Source organism: Benincasa hispida, chromosome 10, assembly GCF_027475165.1.
Source record: "Benincasa hispida cultivar pf3 chromosome 10, pf3_genome.v1.1, whole genome shotgun sequence".
Taxonomy (NCBI): domain Eukaryota; kingdom Viridiplantae; phylum Streptophyta; class Magnoliopsida; order Cucurbitales; family Cucurbitaceae; genus Benincasa; species Benincasa hispida.
In genome coordinates, this window is record NC_143487.1 from 10,721,240 (window position 1) to 10,734,805 (window position 13,566).

General features: G+C 33.3%; 1 protein-coding gene across 1 annotated transcript; it reads right to left on the minus strand.

Moving 5' to 3' along the window:
* Positions 1-12,474: 12,474 nt before the first annotated feature.
* On the minus strand, positions 12,475-12,873 carry LOC120088924 (uncharacterized). Its single transcript, XM_039046362.1, has one exon. It carries the CDS (start codon positions 12,871-12,873, stop codon positions 12,475-12,477), a length of 399 nt encoding a protein of 132 aa, XP_038902290.1.
* Between the last annotated feature and the right edge of the window lie 693 nt (positions 12,874-13,566).

Here is a 13,566-nt window from a genome sequence, read left to right on the forward strand (position 1 = left end):
TCAATTCACTTGAAAATAATGGATATTTCATTAATAACAATTCTCAATTCAATAGCAACAAAAATATTCAACAAGCTTTCATTTTTCTTATTATCTCTCTTCCTTTTGGAATCAATAAAAAAAGGACAATTAAGAAAAGTAAATAATAACATGAAAGTTCTCCTTCAAACATGAACATATAAAGTTTCATTTCTTCTCCTATCAACCAGTGCCTTTAAGAATAAACAACAACATTGTAAATTCAAACAAATTTTCAACTAAAATATTAACTCCAAAGACGATTACTTCCCTTTAAAGGATAAACAATATGCATAAGAGGGGTACAAAATAATATAGCAATATTGGAATCAAATTCATTCAAACATGAATTTCATATATAAGTGTGTATAAATCTCTCTATAAAGAAGCATTCTCCTTCTATTAAGAAATATCAATACAAACCAAAGAGATAAAATCATTCAAGTAAAATCAAACAATTGAGATACCAAAATACGATCAAATCAACATTGTCACGTATTATGTCATATAAAGATAAAATTAAAACAAATATAGGCAAGATCATACACAAGAAGAATAACTCCAATTTTGAATAAAAACTTTATGAATATAAACCAATTCCATAAATACTCCCCCTGTGAGAAAGAATTTAATTACTCTTCAAAACAACATGCTTAAAACACATCTTTTCAACATAGGAAATATAACATGCTCACAATTAATTTTCATTTAACAATGTAAGTCATAGAATATACATAACTCATGCTCAAAATGCATTTAATAAAAGTTTAACCTATTCCATCCAAGAGCATAAACAAGTTATATCAATAATCAAAATAGAAAGTTACAACATACCCAATTTCCTTTGTTGGATTCAAACAAGCCATTTAGTTGCTACAATTTGAATTAATTCCACATTAAAGTCCAAGTAACAATTGCTTCTTGAATCACACCTACAAAGCTCAACCAAAGGATTTTGCTCTCCATTTCTTGGGTCCTTCATTGTTAGTAAGTAAATATTTTGGAACGTATTTTAAATTAGCTCCAATATTACTAGTATCGACTTTTGCAAATAACAAGTATTAAATTTATGACCAATTTTGCCATCAGGATAACATGGCACGTTAGGCAAGATTTTTTTTTTTTTTTCACAAATTGATTTTGCACCTTATTTCTATTCAAGAACTTCTTTCTATAAGGATTTTTCGATTTAAAATAATTTGGTCTAATATGACCTTTAACTCCCTAATAATGACATGTAAGTAAAAATTTTGGTTTTTCATGCACATTTCTAGCATTTACATGTCGAGACACAAATTTAGAACTATGCATATATTTATATTTTTCATGAATATTTTTACGCATAAATTTCACATTATGAGCACATTTTGGTTCAAAATGATTTTGTTTATGCACAAAATTTGAATTTCCATTTATATGTCTAATGTTTCCATGCTTTGGCACAAATTTAGATGCAACAAAATTAGGCAGGTTAGGTAAAACATTTTTAGCGATAATAGGGGTGGTTTAACAAAAGTAATCTTAGAAGTAGACGAACAATTTTTATTTACATAGCATAATTCCTTTTTGTCATTTAAATGTTTACTCATATCAATAATTTTATCCAATTTTGGTGCACCTATAGTCAATTTCTTAATAGACTTTTTTGCAATTTCAGGCTCATTTATATCAAGCATTTCTTTCTCTTTAAGTATATGAAAAGGCTTATTTTTCTCATCAATATCACAATCAAGAAATTTAATTTTATCAATAAAAGAAATTTTCTTTTTTTTTTCTAAAGAAGTATTGCTATTTTTCAAATCAAGAATTTGATCTTTCAAACTAGTAATTTCATCTTTCATTTCCAAAGAACAAGATTTAAATTTCTCATTTTTCATTTCTCAAATCATTCAACTCAACTTTCAACTCACATGATAAAGATATGAGCTCATCATTCATTTTTTTTCAAGAAATTTTTTTTTATCATTCAATGCAATTTTTGTTGTGGGTGTCCACCCACTTGTTACACAAGCAAGACTTTATTTTAAACTTGTGTTTTGTGAGCCCAATCGTACTAATATTTAGATTGGCCCATCTTGTAAGTCCTAGGTTTTCTTTTATGTGATATGAGGATAACCTAAAGGAAAAAAAAGTGAAAAAAAGGCAGAAAATCAGAGAGAAAGACAGTAGTTCAGTTTTTCAGTGACAACTTCCACAAAGTTGTCAATTGTCGGAGTTTGAACTGTTGGATCGTGCTAAAATTTGGTCAGCCTATTCGAAACACATAAGGTCTTGTTTTGAACGGTTGGGTCGTTGTTTGGAGCTCTGATTTTTTCGTAATCATTGACGAATAAAATCTGGAAAACTAGGTGATTTTTATTCTTTGTATCTCTCAAGTGTTCATCTTTTATTATGAAACTATTGGTGGGTTGTGAAACTTTGTATGACTAATTTTGGTTCTTTTTCTCTCAATTTTATCATAAGAAGAAAAGTTGACAATGGTGGACTCCTCACAAGTCCCGTGGTTTTTACTCTTTACATCGAAGGGGTTTTCCATTTATAATTCGTGTGTACTCTTTTTTTTTTTAGTTTCCAGAATTTTGTGGTTTATTGCTGTTCTTTGTTTGGTTGATTGTTTGGTGATTATTTAGTGATTTACTTGTGGTCTTTTGGAAAATAATTATTTGGTTGATTGTTTTGGAGGAGATCCTAGTAGGTTATTGTTATATTGTTTGGATCTTATTAGTTGGTATGAGAGCGGGTTTTAATTTAATCATTGTTATAGAGTCTACTGGAGCTAGTTCAATATAAAATTGACATCCAAGTATTCCATTAGGAGACCGATGATGGAGGATTTGTTATATTGCACAGATTTGTTTGATCCAATTGAAACAACCACAAAAGTAGATGATACAATTTCAAAACCTACAAAACCAGAGAAAATGGAAGAAAAAGATTGAGGAAAGTTAAAGAGAAAAACTTTGGCGATTATTAGGTAGTGGGTTGATATCAACATTTTCAACCATGTATCTGAGGAGTCTAACCCATATGAGTTGTGGAAGAAATTAGAAGGTTTTTATGAAAGGAAGACCACAGATAACAAAGCTTATTTAATCAAGCAACTTATTAATTTGAAATTGAAGGACGAGAAGTCTGTTTCTAAGCATTTGAGTGACTTTCAAGATATTATTAATAAGCTGAGTATTATGAAAATTGATTTTGATGATGAATTGCAGACTTTGTTCTTGTTGAGTTCTTTGCCGAACAGCTAGAAAACCTTGGTCGTGACTATTAGTAACTCTACTCTAGAAGGTATTTTGTCTTTGGATGTTATCAAACAAAGCATGTTCGATGAAGAGATAAGAAGAAAGGAGATGAGAGTTGATAATTCACATGCTCTTGTTGCTAAGAATCATGGAAGTAACAAGAGTAAAGGACTTAAAGATCGTGGTAACTCAGAAGGGAGGTCCAAGTCTAGAGACAAAGAGACTAAGATATGTCATTATTGTAACAAACTTGGCCATATAAAAAAGTTTTATTATCATCGGAAGAAATAACAAAGTAAGAAGAAAGACTCACAAAAAGAAGAAGATGATAAAAATACTGTAGTGATTATTTCTTAGAGTGATAATGTTGTCACCTTGATTTGTGCAACTAGTGAGTGTCATCATGTAGAGAGTTCAAACACAGAGTGGATGGTAGATTTAGGTGCTTCATATCATTATGTTCCCAAAAAAGAGTATTTCATGAACTATCAATCTTGTGATTTTTAGTAGTGTGAAGATGGGAAACAAAAGCTCAGCTAGCATAGTTGGGTTAGATGATATTTATGTGAAGACAAGTGTTGGGTGCAGACCTACATTAAATAATATATGCCATACTCCTGATTTATGCCTTAACTTGTTTTCTACAAATATCCTTGATCAAGAAGGATTTCGACATACCTTTTGTAATGGTAAGTGGAAATTGTCTAAGGGTTCATTAATAGTTGCTCGAAGTGAGTTGTGTTGCTCTTTGTATAAAACAAACTTGAGCATATATTATTTTGAGTTGTATGCAGTAGGAAAAAAAAAGAATTATCCAAATTTATGGCATCAAAGGCTAGGTCATATGAGCGATAAGGGGATTAAATTGTTGGCAGGTAAATCTTTTATCCCTATCGATAAAACAGTTTCTCTTGACCCTTGTAATCATTGTTTGGAAGATAAGCAACACAGAATTTACTTTTCTAGGAAATCCACTAGAAGGCAAGGAAAATTGGATTTAATACATTCTGATATTTGTGGGCCTATTAAGGTGGAGTCACTTGGTGGCAATAAATATTTTGTCACTTTTCTTGACGATGCTACTCGAAGAAGTTGGGTGTATATGTTGAAGATAAAAAGCCAAGTGTTCGAGGTTTCTAGAAAGTTTCATGTCATGGTAGAAAGGGAGACCGAAAGAAAATTGAAGTGTCTTCGATTTGACAATGGTGAGTATATTTCGAATGAGTTCAAGTAGTATTGTTCACAAAAAGGCATTAGACATGAGAAGATAGAGCCAGACACACCACAATACAATGGAGTTGCTGAGAGGATGAATAGAACCATTGTGGAAAACGTGGGAAGTATACTTAGAATGTCTGATCTTCGTAAGACAGTTTGGAGTGAAGCAGTGCAATGTGTCGTGTATTTGATTAATCAATCTACATCAATTCCTCTTGGTCTAAACATTCCAGAGAGAGCATGGAAGGGACACAATCTCACTTATTTGCATCTCAGAGTCTTTGGCAGCAAGGCATACATGCATGTGCCTAAGGAACATTTATCAAAGCTTGATTCGAAGACCAATCCATGTGTTTTTTGTTGGGTATAGGGATTAAGAGTATGGTTATAGGCTCTACAATCCAGAAAATAAAAAGGTAATGAAAAGCAAAGGTGTTGTATTCTTTGAGCATGAGAAATGTGCAGATCTTCTTAGTACAAGATACACTTCTACTTTAGAGTTGTGTTTTGATACTATAAATGATTCTACTTCTACTCCTTTTGTTGTTCAGCCAAAAAATGAGAATGTTGATGATATATATAATGAGGTTGGTGAGATACAACCTGATGGTAATGTACCAGATCATGTTGTTTATGATGATTTTGAGTCTTCATCCGATGAAGAAGTTCATGAGGAAGATGCATATGGGGAAGTGATTCATGGAGAAGTTCATGAGGAGGGGGAGCAATCTATTCCCCAAGTGATACTTAGGATCAAAAGTCCACCAGAATGCATAAAACTTCAACAAGATATCCAAACTCAGAGTTCATTCTAGTTAATGAAGATGGAGAACTAGAGAACTATCAAGAGGTCTTGTCTCATGATGAAAAAAATCAGTGGGTCAACGCGATGAAGAGGGAGATAAATTTCCTGGAAAAGAATGAAACCTATGAGCTAGTGAAGCTTCCAAAGAGTAAGAAAGTATTGCAATATAGATGGATTTTCAAGTACAAGAAGGATGGTAAGAAGATAGTGAGGTACAAAGCTAGATTATTGGTTAAGGGAAGCAACCAAAAAATGGGCATTGACTTTGATGAGATCTTCTCTCCAGTGGTCAGAATGATATATATCAGAACAGTGTTGGGATTAGCAGCAAATCTTGATCTTGAGATAGAGCAACTTGATGTAAAAACAATTTTTTTATATGGTGACTTGCATGAAGAGATCTACATGGAGCAACCTGAAAGATTTGAAGAAAAAGGGAAAGATAAACTTGTTTGCAAGTTGAAGAAGAGTCATTATGGGCTTAAACAGGCACCAAGGAAATGGTACAAAAAATTTGATTCGCTTATGATAAGCGATGATTATAAACGAACTACAACTGATTCTTGTGTATATTTTAGAAAGTTTTCTGTAGGCAACTTCATCATTCTTCTTTTATATATAGATGATATGTTGATAGTTGGACAAGATATAGATATGATTCAAAATTCAAAGAAAGACTTGTCCAATTCATTTAACATGAAAGATTTGAGTCATGCAAAATAAATCTTAGGGATGGAGATTGCTCGTGACGAGAAAGCTGGGAAATTGTTGTTATCCCAATAGAAGTATATTGAATAGGTGCTGGAAATGTTCAATATGAAGCATGCTAAGCTTGTTAGTACGTCACTGGCAACTCACTTTAAGCTAAGTAAGAGAGCTTGCCCTACAACAGAGAAAGAGAAAGAAGTTATGTCATCCATTCCTTACTCTTCTGTCGTTAGTTCTTTAATGTATGCTATGGTGTGTACTAGACTTGATATTACACATATCATCAACCTAGTGGGTCATTTTCTATCCAATCCAGGTAAGACTCAGTAAACAGTAGTGAAGTGGATCTTCAGAAACTTATGGGGCACCTCTAAATTGAGTTTGTGTTATGGAGGTGGTAAACCTATGCTTGAAGGCTACATTGATGCGACATGACAGGTGATATTGATAACAAAAACTCTAACTTAGGTTATATGTTTACATTTTCAGAGGGAGCCATCTCATGGCAATCCAAGCTACAAAAATGTGTAGCATTGTCTACAACTGAGACAGAGTATATTGCAGCAATGGAAGGAAGCAAAGAGTTGTTATGACTTAAAAGGTTCCTTCAAGAGTTGGGTTTGAAACAAGGTGAGTATGTTATATTTTGTGATAGTCAGAGTGCTATGGATTTTAGCAAGAATCCAATGTATCATGCGCGTATTAAACATATTGACATTATATATCATTGCTATGAGATGTAATTGAAGAGGAGAGATTGAATTTGAAGAAAGTCCACACTTCCAAGAATAATGCAGATATGTTAACTAAGGTAGTTCCCGGAAGCAAGATTGAGCTTTGTAGTAAGCTTACCGAGATGAGGTTCAAGTGATCATGGATGTGATTGAGTCTTCCCTATGTTGGGCTGGAGAGAGAGATTATTGTGGGTGTCCAGCCCACTTGTTGCACAAACAAGATTTTATTTTGAACTTGTGTTTTATGAGCCCAATTGGGCTAATTTTTAGATTGACCCATCTTATAAGCCCTAGGTTTTCTTTATGTAGTATGAGGATGACCTAAGGAAAAATAGAGTAAAAAAGAGGCAGAAAATCGGAGAGAAAGACAGTAGTTCAAATTTTCAGCAACAACTTCCACAAAGTTGGCGATTGCCAGAGTTTGAACTGTTGGATCGTGCTAACATTTGATCAGCCTGTTCGGAACACATAGGGTCTCGTTTTGAACGGTTGGGTAATTTTTTGGAGCTTTGATTTGTCCGTAATCACTGGAGAACAAAATCTGAAAAACTAGGTGATTTTCATTCTTTTTATATCTGAAGTGTTCATCTTTTATGTATGAAAGTATTGGTGGGTTGTGAATTTTTGTATGACTGACTTGGGTTCTTTTTTCCTCAATTTTATCATAATAAAAGAAGTTGACAAGAGTGGACTCCTCACAAGTCCCGTGGTTTTTACTTTTTACATCGAAGGAGTTTTCCACGTATAATTCGTGTGTGCTCTTTATTTTTAGTCTTCTACAATTTTGTTGTTTATTGCTGTCTATTGTATGATTGATTGCTTAGTGATTACTCGATGATTTATTTGTGGTATTTTGGAGAATAGTTATTTCGTTGATTTTTTGGAGGAGATTCTAGTGGGTTGTTATATTGTTTTGGGTCCTATCCATTTTCTTTTAACAATCATCAACTTTATTATGCAACAATACATTATTAGATCCACTTTTCAAACATGCATTTTCATTTATCAATGATTCATTCTCAATAGACAATACAACAAACTTCTTTGATAATTTCATATATCTAGAGTTAACTCTTTCAAAATCACATTGTATACTTTCAAATGCATCATATAACTCATCATATGATAGAGATTTGAGACTTACCTCATCTTCATCGGACTCATTACCGGAGTTGTTTTTCGAATGGGCTATCAAACAGAAAGAGGACTTATCACATTTTTCATTTTTCACTTCATGAATCTTTTCTTGATTTTGAAAATTATATTTCTCCTTCATATCAAATAAAATATTAGTAGTACAAGGAGAATTTTCTAAGCTATACATATTATGAAGAAAATTCCAAATATCATAGGCATACTCAAAATGTAAAATTTTATCACATATTTGTCTATCCAATACACATGAATATATGATATTTATGGCTTTAGCATTAAAAGTGAGCAACTCATTATTCAGTCCAAATTTTGACAAATCATGCTCACAAACATACAAAACACTAAAATCCATAGCAAGCATAAATGTTGTCATTCTATTTTTCCAAACATTACAATTTCTATTAGCATCATAGAATGGGGGTCTATCAACACAATGATTTTCTAAAGTTGCCACAGCTCTAGCAATTAGGCTTTCAAATAATTTTTCAAAATATCAATAAGATACTTAAAGTACAAAAATGATATTTGGAAATTACTTTAATCAAAAGAGCAACCACTCTGATACTAATTGTTGGACTGAAAAACTCAAACAATGAGTATCAATCCAAAATGATTTATGAAAAATATTTTTTATTATAAACAAGAGCAATTGACTCTAATATCAATTGTAGAATCGGTATGGAAACCCTATAGGGGTGAGTAGGGTTTATCTAAAACTAATCAAAATTTTTAATAAGTGGGCCTAATTAAATAAATTGATATCCTTTTAGCTAAAAATTATTTTAAATAAAATTTCATACAAATACATTCACTTAAAAAAGATAAGAAATTGACATAAACAAATTCAAGAACAAATTGTAGCAATTAATTTTAAAAAAGAATTGTAGCAATTAATTTCATGCAAAGAAATTTATTAACAAATTAATTACAAAATTAAATAGGAGAGGACTAAAAATATTGACATCGGTAATTTTATAGTGGTTTGACATAACTGACCTACATCCACTTCCCAAGCTCCTCTTGAGTATATTACTCAAACTTGACTTTTTCCATGGTTTAAGACTCGAACGGTTACAATGTTCTTTTTTCGGGAGCAAGAACAAACCCAATCCTTTCCACGGTTGAGGATCAAACCGTTACAACTCTTTTCAAGGATCATGAGCAACCCTTGCAATATTTTGGAAAAATAAAGAACACACTTGACAAATTCTTTAAAAGAGTGAGATTTACAAATTTTAGCACTTAATGAATTGAAGATAGAAAAAATTGAAGCTTGGAGAGAGAGCAACAGTGGTCGCTTAATGAGTTATGGAGGATTGAAAATAATAAAATTATTGTTTTAATTTTAAAGAAGATGAAGAGTTAAAAAGAAAGGGAAGTAGGTGAAAACCAATTTCAATTTGTGTCATTGGATGCTGGTAAACGAAAATTGAATGGTGGAGATTTAAACTTAACTATCCGTTAGACACAAACATAATATAAAATAGTAATATATATATATACATATATATATATATATACATACATACATATATATATATACATACATACATATATATATATATATATTAAAAAATAAATTCAAAAATCAAAAGTCCACCATGTGTCACTTCTTCATTGCTCCAAGTGACACCTTTCAATTGGTCCACTTCGATGAATAAAATATGCCACGTCATCAACTAGGGATTTTTCTGTTACGATTGTTTTGGCTATATCTTCTTACTTTCAACTATGATTTGAGTGATTCAAATTTCATTGGAACCGTTGTTCCAAGCTCTATACAATAGATGCTTTAAATATTCAAATTGTTAATAAATAAAAGTAAGGACACGTGCCAATTTCATATCTATTTTTGCTATGCATACAACTATCCCAAAACCAGTACCTGGTGTGATAACCATTTGGCTTTTAGTCTGTAGTTTTTGAAAATAAATTCTATAAAAACTCATTACAAGAAATTAGGTTTTTTCCGACGAAAGTTTTCTCGATGCAAAAAAAAAAAAAAAAAAATACAATAGATGCTTTTAGTCTGTAGTTTTTGAAAATAAATTCTATAAAAACTCATTACAAGAAATTAGGTTTTTTCCGACGAAAGTTTTCTCGATGCAAAAAAAAAAAAAAAACGTCGGGAAAACTCAATTTTCCAACACTTTTTTTGGCATAAAAAAATAGGATATCCCGACGGTGGTTGCAATGGCGCGAGAAAAAAAGGTGTTCCCGATTCCATTTTCTAGACAGTCGCCATAAAAAAGGTGGGAAAAAAAATTTAAGGCTTCTCTCTGCTATGGTTTAGGCGTTGGGAGATTTATTCCGATGGTAGAGGGGAGGCATCGAGATTTTAAAAAATTTTTGGTAAACTTTTTTAAGGCTCTCTCGACAGTAGTTTAAACTACCATTAGGAGAACCCACTTTTCCCGACGCCATGTAAGGTGTCGGAATAGGGTGATTTAAAACCCTAAGTTTTACCTTATTCTTTTTTCACTTCTCACTTCTGTCTCCCAAAGAATTTCTTTTCCCTCATTCTTCTATAGACAAAGAACGCGCCTACTGTTTCCGATTGACAACTCACACCCTTGCTATTACCGAGAACCTATGCCACTGCCGTTGGTGCTTCATGTTGCTGCCCTCATTCCTCACAAGTCCCTACTGCTGATGCTTCATGCCCAACACTTATCTGTTGTGAGTTACCTTCATGCCCAACACATCCAGTGCTTCAAGAAATTGAGCCGCCACTTGCTGCTGAAGCTGACTGGAGCTAACGTCGAACCCACCCCCAACCGGATCGAAAATGTAATGATCCAACTTCCTAGGACTCAAGCTATGCCGTTACGAAACGCATGCATGCATGGAAGTTAAAACGACACCCTTTTTATATTGAAATAAATGCTAAATAAATAAGGTAACTTAAAAGATCTTCATTAAATTCAAATATTAAAATCAAATGATAAGGTACCCATAAGTCATAAATGGAAATACATAAGTCAAAAAACAAATCTTAATAGAAAGTTTCAAACATCAAAACTGAAAGTTTCAAACATGAAAAGAAATCTAAATATCATGGGCAGAAGCATAAAACTGGTCCCAATGGCTCGATCACGAATTTCACTTATCATTCGTTGGCGCATCTCTACTTTTACCTGAAACGACAACATGAGAAAGGATGAGTATAAAATACTCAGTAAGTAACCCACTACTGGGGTCAGGCTAGACATCCATGTCCTCTAGATGCCTACTTCTGGTGAAACATTGGAACTGCTCTAGTCCTCATAGGATACATACATACATGAAAAACTGATTTCTATCCTATTGTGGTTAAGTATATCCACTACCTCTAGTAAGTCCCGTAGGACCCACAACATTTGGTGAGTCGCGTAGGATCCACAACGTCTGGTGGGTCACGAAGGAAACACAACCCCTGGTAAATATTGAGGGAAACACAACCCCTAGTGAATCCCGATGGAAACATAACCCCTAGTGAATCCCGAGGGAAACACAACCCCTGGTGAATCTCGAAGGAAACACAATCCCTAGTGAATTCCAAAGGAAATACAATCTTTGGTGAATCCCGAAGGAAACATAATCTCTGGTGAATCCTGAAGGAAACTCAACAACTAGTGGGCATCTAACTAATCAATAAAGACACTATCACAGTCTCAACATCACAAGTATAGAACATGGTTCTATAACATACATATACACCTCAACATCATGGCTCTACAACATGCATATATGTCTCAATATCCTCATATCAAATACAATCTCATTGAATCAAGTATCAACTCATACTAGCATGCAAGTATCTATGTGCACAAATAAATCTTTCAGATCCTCATACAAGAACATATATTGGCCATACTATACTATCCGTCTATCATGCTATCGTTCTATCATAATATTCATCTATCATGCTAGTATATATCTAGTGTTGGCCTGTGGGCAGTTCCAGAAGTAAGATTACTTACTTCGATACTAGATTCAGATATCGATCTAAGCGACAGTCTTCAATAATCAATCTTTGTATTCAATTCTCCAACGAAGCCTGAGCAATAACCACCCTCAAGGTTCCAATGTCCAAAATCTTCCTTCAATCAGACCCTGCTTCTAACTTTTAACTTATTTTTTTCCTTAAAATTTTCAATTTACAAAGAATTTAACTATTCCTCTTTAACAATGAAATTAATTCATGACATTAATTCTTGTGTGACATAACCCCTTTCCAAAATGAAATTAATTCTTGATATTAATTTCAAATTAAACTTGTGTGACATAATCCCTTTCAAAAATGAAATTAATTTTTGACATTAATTTCAAATTAAATTTGTATGACATAACCCCCTTCAAAAATGAAATTAATTCTTGACATTAATTTCAAATTAAATTTGTGTTAACAGTCCAATTTCCATAACTTCCCTCCGATTGAACCATTAAATTGAAACACCATTTTCTTAGCAATTAAATCACAATAATTACATTTTGAATTTCTAAAATTCCAAAAATGCCCTCTAATACTAGAAAATATTGAAATTACATTAAGAACAAAATTCGGGGTGTTACATTCTTCCTTCCTTAAAGAACTTTCGTCGTCAAAAGTTCATTCCTGAAAAAGTTCTGAGTACTGGGTCCTCATCTCATCCTCTCGTTCCCAAGTGGCCTCTTCGAACTGCTTATTCTGCCACGAAATCTTTACGAGTGCTATTTTCTTATTGCGTAACATCTTCACCTCTCTGGTGAGAATCTGCATAGGTCTCTCTTCATAACTCAAGTTGCCATTCAACCATAATGGCTCAAAGTCAACTACATGGGACGGATCTGTTACATACTTTCTTTGCATCGAAACATGGAATATATTATGAACTGAAAAACGTGATGGAGGCAATACCAATCGGTAAGCTACAAGACCAATTCCATCCAAGACCTTGAAAGGTCCGAACGTCGGGCTCAACTTCCCTTTCCTTCCAAACCTCAAAACACCCTTCATATGTGCCACCATTAAGAACACTTTATCACAAGTCTTAAATTCCAGGTCCTTACATCTTACATCGGCGTAGCTTTTCTGTTTGCTTTAGGCCGTTTGCATATGAGCCTTAATCTTCTGTATTGCCTCACTCGTGGCTTGCACTAGCTCAGGTCCTAGCTATTTTCTCTCTTCTACCTTATCCCAACACACAGGAGACCTACAACTCTTCCTATAGAGGGATTCAAACGGTGACATGCCAATTGTAGCCGGATAACTGTTATTATGCGAATTCCATCAAATGTAGGTGAGAGTCTCAACTCCCTAAAAACTATAATGCACAAGTGCACAACATATTCTCCAATGTCTGGTTCAAACGTTCTTTCTAACCATCAGTCTGTGGATGAAAAACTGTACTAAAATCCAATCGAGTACCCAATACCAACTGGAGACTCTTCTAAAAACTAGATGTAAACTGAAGGTCACTGTTTGACATAGCTAAAACTAGTATAAAAAAAGGTGTGACAACCCCTTCCATATATAACTATGAAACTTAAGATGCTGAAAAGCAACAATACTTTAACACGTTCAAGCTGAAAATTATGAAAACTGTCGTGAGCTTAAGAAAGTCTTATCCACTAAAAACATATATCTGAGCTTATCATTCTGTCACAGGGAAAATTTCATATGTGTAGTGGAGAAACTGGTCATGCTATATAATGCGTCATA